This window comes from Vanessa tameamea, chromosome Z (assembly GCF_037043105.1).
Source record: "Vanessa tameamea isolate UH-Manoa-2023 chromosome Z, ilVanTame1 primary haplotype, whole genome shotgun sequence".
Lineage (NCBI taxonomy): Eukaryota > Metazoa > Arthropoda > Insecta > Lepidoptera > Nymphalidae > Vanessa > Vanessa tameamea.
Genome location: NC_087341.1, coordinates 3,541,366 through 3,558,886, shown reverse-complemented (window position 1 = coordinate 3,558,886; position 17,521 = coordinate 3,541,366). Strand labels below are relative to the sequence as shown.

General features: G+C 33.0%; 1 protein-coding gene and 2 long non-coding RNA genes across 4 annotated transcripts in view; all 3 read right to left on the bottom strand.

Moving 5' to 3' along the window:
• LOC135194649 (uncharacterized) overlaps positions 1-9,321 on the bottom strand; it is a 28,875-nt gene extending 19,554 nt beyond the window's left edge. Inside the window, exon 1 of the long non-coding RNA XR_010309871.1 lies at positions 9,271-9,321. This is a non-coding gene — a long non-coding RNA (uncharacterized LOC135194649). The remainder of the gene's footprint in view (positions 1-9,270) is intronic.
• LOC135194672 (uncharacterized) lies at positions 276-3,230 on the bottom strand. 2 transcript variants are annotated; one of them, XR_010309901.1, is made up of 3 exons: positions 3,216-3,230; positions 1,586-1,713; positions 276-1,193 (listed from the first exon to the last, which is right to left on the bottom strand). It is a non-coding gene; the product is annotated as an uncharacterized LOC135194672 (long non-coding RNA). The 2 variants fall into 2 exon arrangements; XR_010309900.1 differs by lacking the exon at positions 3,216-3,230 and adding an exon at positions 2,235-2,502.
• A 438-nt stretch (positions 9,322-9,759) lies between the features above and the next one.
• Positions 9,760-17,401, bottom strand: LOC113403872 (putative serine protease K12H4.7). Its single transcript, XM_026644495.2, has 9 exons — positions 17,114-17,401; positions 16,669-16,856; positions 15,062-15,297; positions 14,712-14,847; positions 13,699-13,846; positions 13,416-13,575; positions 13,094-13,226; positions 10,468-10,637; positions 9,760-10,367 (listed from the first exon to the last, which is right to left on the bottom strand). Exons 1-9 carry the CDS (start codon positions 17,324-17,326, stop codon positions 10,255-10,257), a joined length of 1,497 nt encoding a protein of 498 aa, XP_026500280.2. The 5' UTR covers positions 17,327-17,401; the 3' UTR covers positions 9,760-10,254.
• Positions 17,402-17,521: the final 120 nt, after the last annotated feature.

Below are 17,521 nucleotides of genomic sequence, written 5' to 3'. Positions count from 1 at the left end.
GAATCGGAGAAAGTATGCTTATCTCTTTATTGTGTTGAATTTTCCCATAAATGTCCAATTGTTGCAATTCTTTAGGTCCGATCTGAATGTGGTGTAAAGTGACTCTCAACCGTTTCTTTCGACTGTGAAAACGTAAGCATCTATATTCTATACTAATAATATAATTGATTAATTAAAACCTTCACCTGTGTGACCGTTCCCATAATATCAAGATAAATTCCTTCAAATTCACACAGGGGAAAGTATATATACTTTATAAAGTATATATAGTTTCATAAATGCGCATCTATGTCGATCGAAGTTGAAATTTTAATGCTCTATTGAAATTTTGCTAATGTCGTCATGGTATTTTTCTATCATTTTGTCTATTGTTACAATTTTATCATTACATTATTATTGTATGAGAAGTTATTAACAAAAGTATAAAACGTTCAGAAATCTTGGAGTCAATTAGTGATATATTACCTTCTGTCTCCCGTCTATGTCTACTTTTCATTTTAAAAATAATCAATCTGTTACCGTTCGCATGAAACCTGCCTATTACCTCCTTATCTCGAACTATACTCTAAATCCCTGAGCCACCATTTACCACCAGTCGGGGAACTAGTGATAACATCCGAATTTTTCAAATTTGCCATCCAGACTATCCACTCTGCGTCTAAGGTATTTGCGTACAGATGTTAGAGCATCCAACTTTTTCCCAATAAGGCAAAACTTTTCGTGATCGTGAACTTTACAGCAAGCCCAAACAGAAGATGTATATTCCTCGTAAACAAATACTACCGCGCCTGAGTGCTCCGTGAAGCACTTTAGTGTACGATAGTCTCCGTCCCTTGTACCAAATACACGTGGCGAAAATTATTATATTCGTTATGCATAAGTGCGCATTTATATCAGTGATATTATCTATGAAGATTATATAATAATGTCGAATATTAAATAAACACACATTAATGTATTAGAAGCTGTCGTCGGTAAAGTCGCCCTGGTCAGATGATGCCGTTATGTACGCCGTTGTCGTGAACCCCACACGATGCGGAGCTTGCCTCTTCAGAGCCTCATGACGTCAGTTCGTCAGGGGAGGTTCAGCCAAAGTCCGAGGTACTGACGGATTTCAGTCGGTCCCTCTACGAGTTGAGTCGAGTCGGTGATGTTTCGAATATGCGAGAGCAACTTCGCGCATTGCGCCGTGCCTAAAAATTGTTAGTTATAACTTGTCAATAATTTTATATATAGAACGATTGAGCAAATATATTTGAGCAAAAAATGTATAGGTGTGATGATACTTTAAGATTCGATGCCACAATCATCTAGTCATTATTATTAACATTCCTTAAATGTCCTACAGCTGGGTAACGCCCTCCTCTTCGCTTGTAGAGATTTGGGGCTATTTAACCGCACACAACAATGCGTAAAAATATATACCTAAATCATTTCCCATTACCTAATTCAATTTTCTTTTACTAAGAGGGCTACTAACTGAACAGCTAGTTCGGTTATTTTAAAATACATACATTATAATCAAAATAATTATTTTTATTTTGCCATGTAGCTCAATATTAGATAATCTGGATTGTATAATCACCTTTGATGATGATGTTGGGCGCCTCATCTTCTACTGTAGCCGGCATCGCGACTCGCTCCAAGCTTCGTAAACGGTTAGATCACCGTAGCGGTTGTTCGTAGAACTCTTTCACGAAGGCGGCCTCGAATCTAAAACAATATTTATATTGAGTACCTACCTATATGGAATATAAAAATTACTTAACGAAATAATGAAGTCTTTAATATTTTCCATGAAGCGCGATTTTTCCTACTTAATTAAACTATTTACCTAAACAGCGAAACAAATTTTTAAGAATGGATAGAGGATAAGATATCTATTGAGATACCGTGCCCTTTGCATTTCAATAATGTATATATTTCCGAACCTATGGTAGATTTTTGATTTTGACTCTGATTCATAGACCATTCTAAACACCTCTAACAAGGGCGTCTAACATCAGAAAAGTTGTTTTTCTAAATTAAGTTTAGTCAACTCAATATGAATTGCAATTACAAAGTGCATCCGCGAGTTATGAGAAATCGATACATCAGCGCATGCCTAGAAGCTAACCATACTACCCAATCGATAGAGGTTAAATATCCGGACCGAAATGCAACAAATGAGAAAAGATTAAGAAGGTCAATGTTGTCTTTATATAAAAACAGATGAAAATAGTTTGTGGTCAAACCTTCGTGTATTTTTTAAGTCAAATTCTTTTTTATAAAATGAAAATTAGCTCGAACTTTATAATTCGGAAATTATTTTAATTCAATAAATACGATATTTCTTCACAATCCTTGAAGCAATCATCGGAAATTAGGCAGTCAACTAAAACATATCTGTTCTTAACAGTCTGAAAATTTTATGAACCGCACCAATAACACAATATTTTAAATAAAACAAGCTCTTACTGGCTCGACTAAGTTAAAATTGCAAATTCAGAGCGCATTCACCAGATTAAAGATATCAATACATCGACGCATGCCTAGATGCAACTCCGCTGCATAATCTATGGAGCTAAGTTATCCGGGCCGCCAGTTGCGCGCGCATGATGTGCAACAAACGATTGAAGCAGGCTTATTGGTCAGAAATTCACTTCTTTGTCAAAACACTGATCCCATTAATAATCATAGCCAGCAAATTTAAAATAAAAATGTAATTTCTAATTAATTTCCACAATCCTTGGATTTATGTTTTGAACACTGGCACAAGTTTAAAAACTACTCTAAAAGACAATATTAAAAAAAAATGTCATACATCAAAACTATCGCCGTGCCTATTCAGTTAAAGAACATTCGCGAGCTAAGAGAAATCAAGATATCAATGCATGTCTAGGTGCAACTAGACTACACAATCGGCAGAATTAAATTATCCGAGCTATAAAGTAACGCTTTACAAATAACAATAAGAGAAGGATATATAAATTGACTAATATTCATGGTTTTCCTAGATTCCCCAATAAAATTACATTTCACAATAAGTGCAACACAGACTATAATATTGTAATATTGAAAATTATAATTCGGGAGTAATTATTAAAAGACCGTTACTTCTCATTAAATTTCACAATCCTCGGAGCAATCACAATCACACACATCTCTTTTTTTAACAGTCTAAAAAATTTTGAACCACACCTAAAATAAAATATTTTAAATGAAACACGTCTTACCTCAAAGCAAGCACTGACTCGACTAAATTAAATCTAAAAATTTCTGTACAGAGCGCATTCGCGAGTTGGAGGGATCAATACATCAATGCATTACCTGGATGTTCAAGTAGTTCTCATTTTTATAGATGTACATACTGAAAGTATTTTCCTTGATCTAAATAAATCTGGTAAAGGAGAAGTTTGATTTAAACAATGCCTGCAATGTACAAATAGGTTAATAATTATAAAATTAGGCAATAGGAACGCGCGGAACATTATAATGACGTAACTGGAGCTAATAGAAAATCTAATAGAAAATAGGTACTGGTAATAGTCCGGTCATAACAGACGTTCATCCTTGCATAAATACTCAAGAAGCTAAAAAATTACATTAACGTACGGACGCCATATAATGAAATTGTGAAAAGTCCCTATCGACACGTGTTTGTAAAACTTTTGTGCAAGGCTTAAATTAAACATAAAGGTACACTGATTGAGACTTTGATATTCATTCGTATAAATTAATAAAATAATCGTTTCATCAAAACAATGGCGGGTCTTCTCAATATTCTAAAAATGTCATGCCGTGAGCGTATCATTCACTCATTTGTGTTTTGACTCTGATTGCTAATTTCTTTTTGTGGTATTTTATAACATCTTAATAAATACACTAGTACACAGAATACTTTTTTAATTTAATAGATCTTATAATCCTGAAGTTAAAATAAAACCCAATTAACAAAAAATAATATTAAAGTAGTTGCTTTATAATATACCCAGATGGGATAGGCAAAGGTATATAACACTCTCTCCAGATATTTCGCGAGTCACGAAATATCTAAAATTGTTACTAAGATATTTTGGTCCCATAGTATTGAAGCTAACTTCTTAGTAACACATATGTAAGAACTTAGTCCTAACAAAGATATAAAACGATGTTTATTAGGTTTTCTTATATCATTTTATAAGAATTATAAATAATGATTTACTCAATACGCAGTTTAAAATATGTATCCGAGAATCAATTTTCCCGCCATGACGAGTATCTGTCAATGTTTATGTTACCAGATTAAAAATATAATATTATAATGGTTAATAGACAAAGTGATATATACTCACTTGTAGTATACAGATAATAACGATTTATATAATATTTAATATAAAGTATTACATTTTTATTAAATCGTACACATAGTATGGGTATCGTACAAATGAAATTCGTCAATATCACTATAATTTCAGAAAATAACATTTTTATATTATATTCACTATAATAGTTGGATCCGGCCAAACGATAATAATAAGCTTCAAATACACTTATTTTCTTACCTGAGTTATATACACACTAGTGGGTCTCCCGCGAAATTTCGCGTTTATTCAAAAGATTTCTTACGAATTTCGAAACTTATGACAGGTTTTATTTTGATTTCATTTTATAATAAACTGCAAGTCACTTATCTACATTTGGCGCCAAAATGAGGAATCCTCTTTTAAATAAATGTTTTAATATCTAATAGTATACATTAGTTCAGTTATAACCTTAATTTGTTGAAAACAATTTACTTTAATTTGTTTTCTTATACAGCCGTACTATATTACTCCAACCGGCCAGTAACTTTTTTCCGCTCTCTAAAATTAATTCTTTGTTAAATCGTAGCAATTTAATAAATTGCAATCAAGAATCCTCTTTAATTATCTGCACATCTACGGCAGGAGCTCTTTGAAATTAAACCTTAACCATTTTTTATGTGCTGCTATCTTCCCATAATCACTGGGACAAAAATCGAATTAAGATATTAATATTAATTTAGTAACTTGCAGTCAAGAATCTTTTTTATTTTTCTGCCCATCTACGGCTGGAGCTCTTCAAAATGAGACTATAACCCATTTCTTATATGCAGCTATCGTCCCACAGTCTATTAATATATAAGATAAGATAAGAAATAAAACAACAGTTACTTCCTCTCTTTAATCGATAAGTTATATTACTTTTAAAGATAAAATGCTTTCACTCAAGTCTTTGAATTTAACGAGAAATCTTCGATTTTCTGTATGAAATTCTGTTTTGTTAGTTGGTTTGGTTATTTTCAAAGTCATGAGTGAAACCTTGGTGCTTATTCACTAAGTCGGTTATAGACACTCAGATGTTAAATAGGAAAACTCGTTATACTAGATCTTATGATACGGAAATATAAAAGAAAATTAAATCTAAAGTAAAATAATTCAGGAAAACATTTTTATCTCAAAGGAAATTTATAAAAATCTTGACTTAAAATTATTAGAATAATACAAGTATACAAAGCAAGTTGACCGTGTCCAAAAGTTGTTTAAATTAATAAAATGGTGGAAACATTCCATGGTCAGGTCCAGAGTAAGGTGTTAGAGAGCTGTAGTTTCTAGATAGAAGAAGAAAGTACAGAATATCGATCATCGATATATGGAGATACATATGCGTATAATTAAATTATCCTAAGTCTCCACGCTGTGTTGTGTCGGGGGAATATGTCCGACCTGTAAACTAGTTAAACCAATTTTGTAATTTGATACATTCATTTAAATTCCTTTTTCCGGATATTAAATCCTACTTTCGGCTCGGGACGTATATAATTTAGCCTTCGTATTTCCCCTCATCGTTCGAAAAAATCCAACGTATTAAAAGCTCGTGACATAACAATCCGAAAGAGCTCGCATCGGCTCGAATAGGTACTCAGATGACATGTAGACGTATACGGTTCAGGTCGACATTTAATATGAACTGCGAGCGCTCACAACAATGCAATCTTGTATAGGTCTACGCGCCACCCGCTATACAGTCTGTCGACACATTAATGCTGGCGAGTCCGTCGGGACAAGAGATAACAAATTGCAACTAACGCGAACGACAAACAGCATTGACCCTAAAACATCCTTCTTCTAACATCCAGCGACACCATCTCCTTTCGCGGACACAACACTAGCGTGGGCTGCCCACCATTATGCTATGAGATTATATATTCATATTTATTATAATGTTTCAAAGTAGATATCTAAAGACTAATCGTTCTGTTACTTTGCTCACATTTCCCGATCCTTATTGTGTATGTGAATAAGAATATTACGTTCCTAGATTACTGTCGGTACGTAAGAGTATAACATCAGTACCAGCGGAACGTATTATTGATATTCTTACAAATTGACGTAACTTAAGTAGACAACATATCATAAACATTTCAATCAAATAACATAATTCGTAACGTAACATATGTAACCAATGAATTGCATTTTTTATTTTTTAAACCGAAACAAGCGATTAAACTTAGTGCGGGTGAGTTTTAAAAAGGATCAATCATCAATGTTGAAAATATTCTATCGGATCGAACTTCAAATACAACTTAGGAACTTTATGTCAAGTTTCAATTGCTCGGACTGCTCAATAGTAAATACCAATACGTCTTTCTCGTCAAATCTTTGCTCAAAACTGCTACTTATAAACATCCATCCTCCGCAACAGCTACATGAAACTAGACATCTTGCCGTTGAAATAAAATCATTCCACTTCATCAGCCCTTTCGATTCATTCTTAATATGTATTGAAACTGTTATTGACGATTTCGTACAGCATTAATATTTTACTAAAGTATATATACTAATAAAAAATGATCTGAAGTTATTTATAATCGTCTGTTCTTCCAGTTAGATGACGCCTGCGAACTGATAGTATTAAGTCAGACCCTTATATAACTTCAAACCGCATCATAAAGTAATTAACTGATGATCACACGTACACGAACTCATCATTAAATTATCATAGAAAATGTAACTAACACTTGAACAAATGGTCGCTAATCGTAAGATAACCCAACGAGAACCAATGTTAATATTAAAATTAAAATTGACCAACATGTGCTCTGTTACTCAATGGATCGCCGCAGTTAAACCTTGAGGCACTCATTATAACTGACAGTTGGGTAAGTCTCCGGGCCCTCTGGATGGTGAATCGTGACCGACTGATGACATTTTCATAGACTACACTAGAATAAACTAAGGCACGTACCCTAAACCACGCAACGTAATGAACTCTAAGTACTCCGGAGAACTACGAAACTGTCAACGGATCATCTGCGAGATGTTAAACATAGACTTTATCCACACATTGAGTAAAAAGCGATTATGCCGGTGGAAATGAAAAATACCATAAAGTCAAGTCCGGGGTATGTGTCACGGCCGGTGTCGGTCGGCTATCGACTAGTGCATGGAACTCGCATAGCATATCACAATATTCGCCATATCGCTTACTTGTAACGGTGTGCATTGTCTGTGTACAAACATCAATACGGATGCTATCTACTCATACATCGTTAAATAATAAATCTAATCTATCGCTTCTCTCTTAAAAATAACGTCGTCATCTATCTTTGCTAAACGCTACTAAACTGTCTGTACACATACAAAGCGCTCTAAAATAATATTTCCTCTTTAAGGCACATACTTTTTGACGTTGCTAAATTACTGCGTAAACACGACGCCGCCACTGCTTAAAAATGAAGTTAGATCAGATAAAAAGACTGTCGTTAATTTATTGAGCGGTGAGGTAAGAATAAGTTGAAAACAACTGTAATGCCGTCAAAGGAAAAGCGCCGCGCCTGCGTCGTGCTTAGATCTAAAACTACGAAAAACTTCATAAAATTGTATAATATTGCTTGTTTACAGAATACTTCGCGGATTTTTAAAAATACTCTCGTTGTGTATCACTCCAGATGTCACGAGTGGAGTGTTAATCTATATTAAAATAATTATCTATATTTATAAAGCGCGTCCAGTTTCTGAGATCGCCTCCAAATAGCCGTGAAAAGGTGTATTGGCCGGGTGGCCGAGGAGATCCTGAAACCTAACCGTGAGCACCATGAGGTAGTTTCTAGGTTGCTGTTATGCTAATATATTGCGAATGACCAAAGTAATCCGAACAAAATACACACAACAGTTATTGCTTTTATAGAGGTCTATGAGTTTCGCTTTGTTCATACGATCCGAACTGAGGGCATACAACGGTCCGACGCAGCCGTCCGCGCTTCGATCAACAAACATTATTGGCAGCGTCGAGTCATTGTATGAATCCCTCTCTGTACCCGTCCTACCGCATATTTTTGTATTATTATGTATAAAAAACACGATTTGCCCATGACCGTTTGACCATTACGACTGCCATGAATCATGAACAAACATCTCAAAAATACGACACATATATATCAGTAAATAATCGTGTATAAATGTATATCTGGCGAAAATTATGATACTCTGTCCAATTATGTTGAATGTTTCACTATCCCCAGTTTCGGGAATCAGCTACTTCTCGACAATAAATTTGTCGTAATGATTGCTAAGCGAGTTTTCCTTGAAGTCAGAAATATTAAATTGTAAATAAGGCAAAATTCCTTTGGTGAGTATCTTCGCATTTTATGTTTTCTTAATTAACGGGAGCAAGCACTTGTTTTTAATCGTCAAGTCCGGGAAGACAAGCGCCATGCTATTTACTCCAACTCGATTGGCCAAAGTAAATAACACAGTCTCGTCAGTCGTCTCAATCGGTAAATTTAACGTCACATTTGGCGTCAATAAAACAGTTTCCGAACATCCAAGCTGTTAATATAAGGGCTTAACCGATCGTGTAAGAATAATAAAGTTGATCCGACAGACATTCTCAACTGCAGCTAACTTGCGCCGTCTCAACATCGCGATCCAAAACGCCATCACAACATCTAGTCCATTCAAGAGTATATATGCCATTCTCTGAAAATGTATTTCCAAAATCCTTCCCTAAGACATTTCCTCTGAAATGTGGCGAATAGCATTAACACAGATCGAAAGAATCGGAGAAAGTATGCTTATCTCTTTATTGTGTTTAATTTTCCCATAAATGTCCAATTGTTGCAATTCTTTAGGTCCGATCTGAATGTGGTGTAAAGTGACTCTCAACCGTTTCTTTCGACTGTGAAAACGTAAGCATCTATATTCTATACTAATAATATAATTGATTAATTAAAACCTTCACCTGTGTGACCGGTCCCATAATATCAAGATAAAATACTTTCAAATTCACACAGTCTGTATTTAATGACGATTGCCATAAATGCGCATCTACGTCGAACGGTAACTCCGTTGGTATATGTTTTGGGAAAGTTATTGCCGTTTAAATTTTGCGAATGTGTATCGACATGGTATGTATTCATCCGCTAAATGTTTTATAATACAATACATTTAAATGTTAATTAGGTAAAAGATATGTTCATAATAATTTAAATGTTTACTTTTAAATGAAAGTTTATTTTACATTTAAATGTTAATTAGGTAAAAGATATGTTCATAATAATTTGAAAAATAATTTAATTTATATTTAAGTAAAATGGCACAACAGTCCATTGCTACAAGTTAATTGTTTTCGTCGCCTATTCCTCATATATTATCTTCTGTCTCCCGTCGATGTCTACTTTTCATTTAAAAAATAATCCATCTGTTACCGTCCGCGTGTACCCTGCCTTTTACATTCTTATCTCGAACTATACTCATACGCCTTAGCCATTTACCACCAATCAGCGGGTACTAGTAATAAGACCCCACTTCTTTAAATTGGCGGTTTACAAATTTGACTTACAGACTGTCAACTCTGCGTCTAAGATGTCTGCATTGAGATGTTAGAGCATTTAACTTTTTCCCAAGAAGGCAAAACTCTTCGTGATCATGAACTTTACAGCGAGCCCAAACAGAAGATGTATATTCCCCGTAAACGAATACTAACGAGCCCGAGTGCTCCGTGAAGCACTTTGGTGTACGATAGTCTCCGTCCCGTCCACCAAATACAAATGACGAAACGTATTGTATTCGATATGCATAAATGCGCACTTATATCAGATCCACAAATATAATAACGTCGAATATTAAATAAACATTGAAATTGATACATAAAATAAACTCAAATCTGTCGTCGATAAAGTTGCCCTGAACGAAGACGTTACGTAAGATGATGTCGTAGACCCCACGTGACAAGGAGCTAACCTATTCTTCAGAGCCTCGTGATGCCAGTGCGTCAAGGAAGGTTCAGCCATAATTCGAGGTACTGACGAATTTCAGTCCGTGCTTCTAGCAGTTGAGCAGAGTCAGAGGCGCTCGGAGGATACATGTTCGCACAGTGTGCCGTCCCTACAATTTTTTTAAATTAAATTTACATGCACGTATAAGATTAATAACAAAACCTTGACAACAATAAATTTAACTTATATAAACTAAACTGTACAATCACCTTTGATGAAGATGGCAGGCGCATCCTCTTCTTCTGTAGTCGTCATTCCGAGGGCGTGCCAGGGATCCACCGATCCATGAATATACGCGACTCGCTTCACACCTATGGTTAGACCACCGTAGCAGTTGTTCGTAGAGTCCGCGACCTCGCTAACGAAGCCGGCATCGAATCTGAAAAAATATTTAACTTGAGTCCATTCGTGTATAAATTATAAAGCGAAATACTTAAATTTGAATTGTAGTAAATTGCTAAATTCCTGGGAATAAAGTTAAAGGAAATACAAATGTATTTAAAAATGGAGTAATTTATATCGACATTTGAAAAAAATCTAAAAAATAGTCAGTCAAATCAACGAAGACGCGCGCCACTATTTTCCGCAAGCGTCAATCAACTCAACCCAAGCGTTAATCTCTAGTCGACCACAACGGGATGTACATAAATGGCTAGTTAAAAACACGTTGTGTGGATTGGGTCGTCAGGAAAATTGCTCTAAATTTTTCTGATTTAAAAAATAAATAAAGATGATGTACCATAGAAAATGATTTCACTGCATTGCTGACTAAATAGGAGTATTTATTACATTAACGATTAACATTTTTTTTAATATACGACATACAAAATGTTGAACAAAAGTTTGCTATTAAATATTGATAAACAAAAGGAATAATACAAATAATAAAATGCAAAATAACAATATATATAATATTGGGGTGTGCCAAGTGCGCATAGCACACCACGCTCGCAGATATTGATTTGCTAACGAAACGACTGCGCGCGCTTATACGTACAAAATAGTCTGTCTGTATTTAATTTATTCATTAAGAAATAATTCGCATTTCATACAAAAATGAGTAAGCAAAGCTTATTTTCGCAAAAATTGCAAGTATTTAAAAATATCTTTTGCAACTAATCATTGAAATTGTTATTTTTAAATGTGACTTATATATCACCGTTATAATGAAAATTATTTATACATTACATTTTTAAGTCACTATACTAATTAAAGGATTTTTAGAACAGATTTGCAAAGATAAAATGTATACCTTAACATATTGAAAGCTTCGCGATCTTCTCGGAGACTTGTATATGTAGTTGAAGTACAACAGAAGATAACAGTGTAGGAGAATAAGAAAAAAAAACTTAATAGTTTTTTATAATGAAAAATTTAAACTAACGAAAACACAACTCTGCCCGACGAATCAGCAAAGAAATCTAAATTAATAGTAAACAAATTGAAAAATGAAAAGATAAATGGAGGCCGAGGTTTCTTTTGAGGAACTTCGTCTACATTTTCATCATCGGGTTGAAACAACGCCTCTGGAATCGTGGGCACCGGTGATCGCGACATTTTCGCGACGCGGAGTTAGCTCTACTGCAGCGGTATATTGATACAGCTTTAGCGTGGCAACTGCGCATGGCGTTGAATATTGACTGCCTACATGACCCCTACATCACCTCTATGGAACTCGCACGTAAAGTGAACATGACATTTCATATTTTATTCGTCGCTAAATTTTTTATTCCGTTTATGACATCAGTAACTAACATTTATAGACATTATGGTGATCAGCTCTCGCTCAGCCTATATCGTATTCCGTTTTAGCAACATTGTACAATATTTTAATAATTGTACACACAATATTCTTCATTTATTTAAATTTTTATGCATTTACTTATAATACATATAATACAAGCTGAACCTGCGGCTTTACGCCGAAATTTATAAAACTTACCTATAGCATTAAAACCGTCACCCCATGAAATGTTATAGCCTCGAGGGGCGAATTAAAAAAGATAGCCTAAGTAGTATGTATTTCAACGGAACTCAAACTATCTTCATAACAAATTTCATCTAAATTGGTTCAGCGGCTTAAGCGAAAAGAGTAAACAGTTACTTCTATATTAATAATATTAGTATATATGTTGCTACTATGTACTTTTGGTATGTATGTCTTACTATATTTAAGTCTAGCTAAACAATTTATAACAATTTTAATTTAGATGTTTATTACTATTTATTTATATTAATTTCGTAAGCGAAACCATTATTAAATAAAAAATATATGTTTGTATGATTAATCGTCTGACGCGTCACAATCAGACAATTCATTGACTTCTGAATCATCTTGTAAACATCCCCATGTCGTAAAATATTTTTTTTATAAAAACACTTGACAAATACAATTTCAATTGTATTATATTATGACTTAGCTCTTTATCATCTCACGTAAAATAGAATATATTTCATACATGAGCATCACTCAGACTAATGCATGCCGATGACTTAACGTGGAAGAGAACTCCATCGTTAGTGAATAAAGAGTATACATAGTTTTCTTTTTTACATCATTATATTATGTTGTAAGATTTCACTTTGTTATAATATACCTCCTTGATGTAGTCGGATACGATGATGGGCAGCTGGGGTTGTTGACAGCTGACGGTTGCCAAAGGTTGTTATTTAAAAAAAAGGACACGTATAGCCAACCTACGTCCGACGTCACCGCGTTTCCGAAAAATATACGTTTGTACGTATTGTTTTTAATTTATTACTACATAATTTTAATTGATTAATATTCAATACGAAGTATTACAGTAAACAGACAAATAATCAAAATACACCTACTTCGGTCCAAATACATCTTGACATTGTTGAATGAAGAAACTGAGCGGGAAGAAATCACCAAATACTTCCACTTCGCCTGACGACGTTTGGTAAAAACCAAATTCCGTACAGGTCTGGTACATCCACTGACGAGCTACAAAAACAAAAATTATGATTATATTCTATTCAATATTTTTATGAATGCAACTTTAATATACCAATCGTTATTGTATATAATATAGTGTACAATTAGCCAAGTCGTAAATAATAGGGTACGCCCCTCCCTCCACTCAAACGCAGGCCAACCCGTGGGCTAAAACTAGTAGATAAAATTAATATATACCTCCTTCTGATCCCCAAGTAACATTTCTTAGTTCTTCAATCATATTGTCGTAGCTGTAGTCCAAGCATGTTTGGTTTGATTTTTCTAATATTATGGAATTGAAAGCTGCCAGCTTACGATATGCTGGCTTACCACTTGGCTCTGTTATCATTTGGCACACCTACAAATTTGTATACAGGTTTAAGTCAAACTAAAATATACAGTTTACTTATTTATAAAGTTATTAAAATGAAAACATAATTAAATCATTGAATAATGAAAGTTGTCACTGACAAGCAATTACCGTATTTATAGTTAAATTTTTATAACGCATATCAGCACTTATTCGATTATCTTCATTGTATTGAACGAGATCGGCGAAATCGTCTGCGATGGAGTTATAAAAGTTCTTGATGTCATCTTTGGAAGCTTTAGAGAAAGGCTTGCAGACCCTGAATAATATTAGTGTATGAATCATTACTTAAAGCCATTGTTATATATTTAGTATTTCGGTGCTCGCAGCGTGTAAGTGAGGATTATTGACTTATGTATACAGGTGAATAAATATTTGTATTGTGTGAATCATTACTTGAAAAGTATATCATGATATCATAGATAAAAGGTGTTAGGACATAATTATATTAAAAAATATATATGAAATGACAATTATATGCAGTTACATATGGGATGGTAAATTACTGCAGACCATGGTCTTAATATAAAAAAAAAAAAAACAAAACATTATTTAGTAAATTATAAAAGTAATGTGTTTTGTTAAACACAGTACATTTATATGTAAGATGAAAAGTGTATCTTTAATATGATATGATATAAATGTACTATAAATTTTATTATAAGACATTCCAACAGCGGGAGGAGAAAAGATAAACCTGATATTTGATTCTTTTGATTTGCTAATTTTTCTTGTTAATTATTGGCTCATCGGCTAGTGGGGTTGTTCTTATTTGAAGCACTTTTACTCTTTCAATTACATCCTGTAATTGAGTACATGTTTCGCATTTTCTAAGCCAGTTATTAACATTTCATCCATATATCTTTCTGCTATGTTACAATGTTTTTCAATAATGAGCATAGCTTATTCTATAAAATTATATTCCCGAAGTTCCGATTATGCACGTAGGTCACTGACTTAGGAAGCTGCAACGAGTTAACAACATAGCTGTTACCACTTTCACAGTCAATGAGGCCGAACCTTAGGCCTAAATGAAGTCTCAAGTTAACTCTTGCAGGATGTACTCCTCCCGCCGCTTAAATCAGCTATATCATCTGATATGAATAATATTCTACCATTATTACCTAAATTCCTTTTCAACAGTTTCTGGATCTGTTTTCATCATAGATTTAATCTGTTGATGAGCTAGTTTTAACTGTGTAACACATTCATCACCACCAGTTTTTTCTCTTAATGCATTCACAACAACCTGATAATATTCTGCAAAAAGCGAAACATATTAGTGTTATACAATAAGCAAATGTCTCATGCAAAACAGATATTGTTTTTTTTTTATTTTCTATCACTCTACAATTTAATTTAATAGCCTTATCACAGACTATATAAACTCAATCAATCGATTTTTTATTAGCATATATTTGACAAAAAACTTAGTTTAAGACATTGAGCATATAATATTTATTTATTTATTTACCCATGAAATTAACTTTTGCAAGCAATGGTCCACTGGAAGATATAGAGGCATGAACTAAATGTGGGTACTTGAGCCGCAACCAAGCTGCCAAGGAACCTGGGTAGGATCCACCAAATGCAACCCATTTCACTTGTTTATTGAACTTATATTTATCATTCATTTTGTTTATAAAGTATGCTAGGTCTGCAAGTGCCTGCTGTGAAGAGAGGTACTGCAAATTTTTTGTGCTGATGTCCCTGAAATAATTCAAACCAAATTCAATTAATCCTAAACTTAATAATTATTATTAAAATAAAAAAATGTCACAATAATTAAATCTTAACATTTTTTATGTTAATGTAATGGGCAACCATTTTATAGAACATCTAATCTAATGTTTATGAAACTTTTTTTAAATCTATACTCTTATTGAGACTAAATGTTTTTGTTATTGTAGTAACTTAGAATTTTTGAAGAAAAGATTATGCTATATTTTATTCAACTACTGTAAAGAAATTGTAACCTTGGGTCATCTTTAATAATTGTACAAGTTGTCCCCTGCTCTAATAACAGTACACTACAATATTTAATACCAAATACCTTTAACTAAGACTTGAAGCAATTTGCAAGATGTAAGTGTGTGCATAACAAAAAAGTTTAGATATAAATTCTTTAAAGTAAAAGTTTTGTAAGATATATCTTCATTAATTAAATTTAATACAATAAAGTTATAAAAAAAAAATTGTTCTATATTTATATGACCTGTATAACCTTCATAATACATATTATGTTGATATAAACCAATAATTTAAAGAAATTTCTATCACTGAGGTTATTCAGCCGATAAGAAATAACACAAACAATTTTATCTGAACTATTTATTTTATAACAGGACATAAACGGTTCAATTATTATTTATCTAATAACCACAATTATTATGCATATGTGGAAATGAAATATTACACAAAGAACTTTATGTATGCATGTGGATTGTGGATGCAATAGCAAACAAGAGTTCAACAAGATTTAAAAAATGAGTCTGCATTCAACAAGCCAGCCATTTAGCACTAAGAGCATAATTTTTTTTTACAGTGAAAGTTACATTTTTATAGGCAGACCAAACATTTATAATGGTACTAGCTGTTACCCACCTGCTTTCTTAGGCATTAGGAGGCAAGGATCTATGTATTTCGAAAACTAAATAGCCTATGCTGATGATGCGTTGATTAGTCAAAGTCTTATACCAATATGGTTAATAATTTTAGTTTTAGAACAGTAGTTTTAGTTCACATTTAGATTCCACATGACTTTGTTCAATCTCAGGGCTGGAACTCTCGACTGTGATACTTTATTGTTATATACTAATGCTAACTACCACTAAAATAAACTTAATAAATGCCAGACAGGCTAGAAATCTAAATATTTATCATAGAAACCAAACATAAATAGCTTAAGCTGACCTTTGATCCTTCATACTTTTAAATTTGTTTGAAAAATTAAGTTAAAGATGTTAATATATACTATAAAATCATCTTATATCATCCTATAACAATATTCAAAGTAAATATTAAAAAAAGAGTGCTGTAAGTTGATTTTTTTTAAATAGCTTCTTAGATTTTGATACTTACTTAGTAGGGTGACTTTCTCCATAATAGCGATGCTCTAATTGTATACACATTGCTTTAAAAATTTTGGCATATTCTATCCAAGCACCTTTCACCATCCATCTTGCATCAGCTGGCCCTTCTCCACCAATCATAAGAAAAACTGGGCCAGGATTATTGAAATCATAAAAGCTTTCATTGACAAAATATCGCTGAAATGAAGAACATTCACATTAAGGTATTGACTACAGTACAAAATAATCAAACAGTTACAAAAATACTATACTAACAATATTTTTCCAGAGCCAAAAGTAAGTAAATAATAAAGCAATCATTTAATTTAAAAACTATGTTATAATTTTTATTTTATAGGTTATAGTTACTTCCCTTATATATATATTTTTTTAATATTCAAAATTGTAAGATTTTTTTTTTAATAAACGACAATAACAACATTTTACAAACTTACTTGTTTCCATATTCTTGTGTCTGTAGCAGAAAAATGATCTAGTTTTTGTTTAAACCATTGTTTAGGAGGTAAATCATGAATTTTCTGATTTTCGTCTCCAGCCGGTGCTCCTAAGTTACCACCTTTACTTCGACCAAGCCGAAATTGTTTTTCGCATTGTATTAAAGTTATTAATGTAAAAAGTAGCAAAATAACATAAGAGTATTGGATCATTTTTTAATAGAATACATAGTTACTAAAAATAATATAAAATAAACTAAACAGAACAGAAGAAAAAATTAACTAAACAATGAAGAGCAAAGCATAAAATGATTGACCATGACCAATGATTGACTTTGATTATAATATTTATAATATCAATTCAAATTTTCATATATACCAACGATTATAAGGCACGCGATACACATT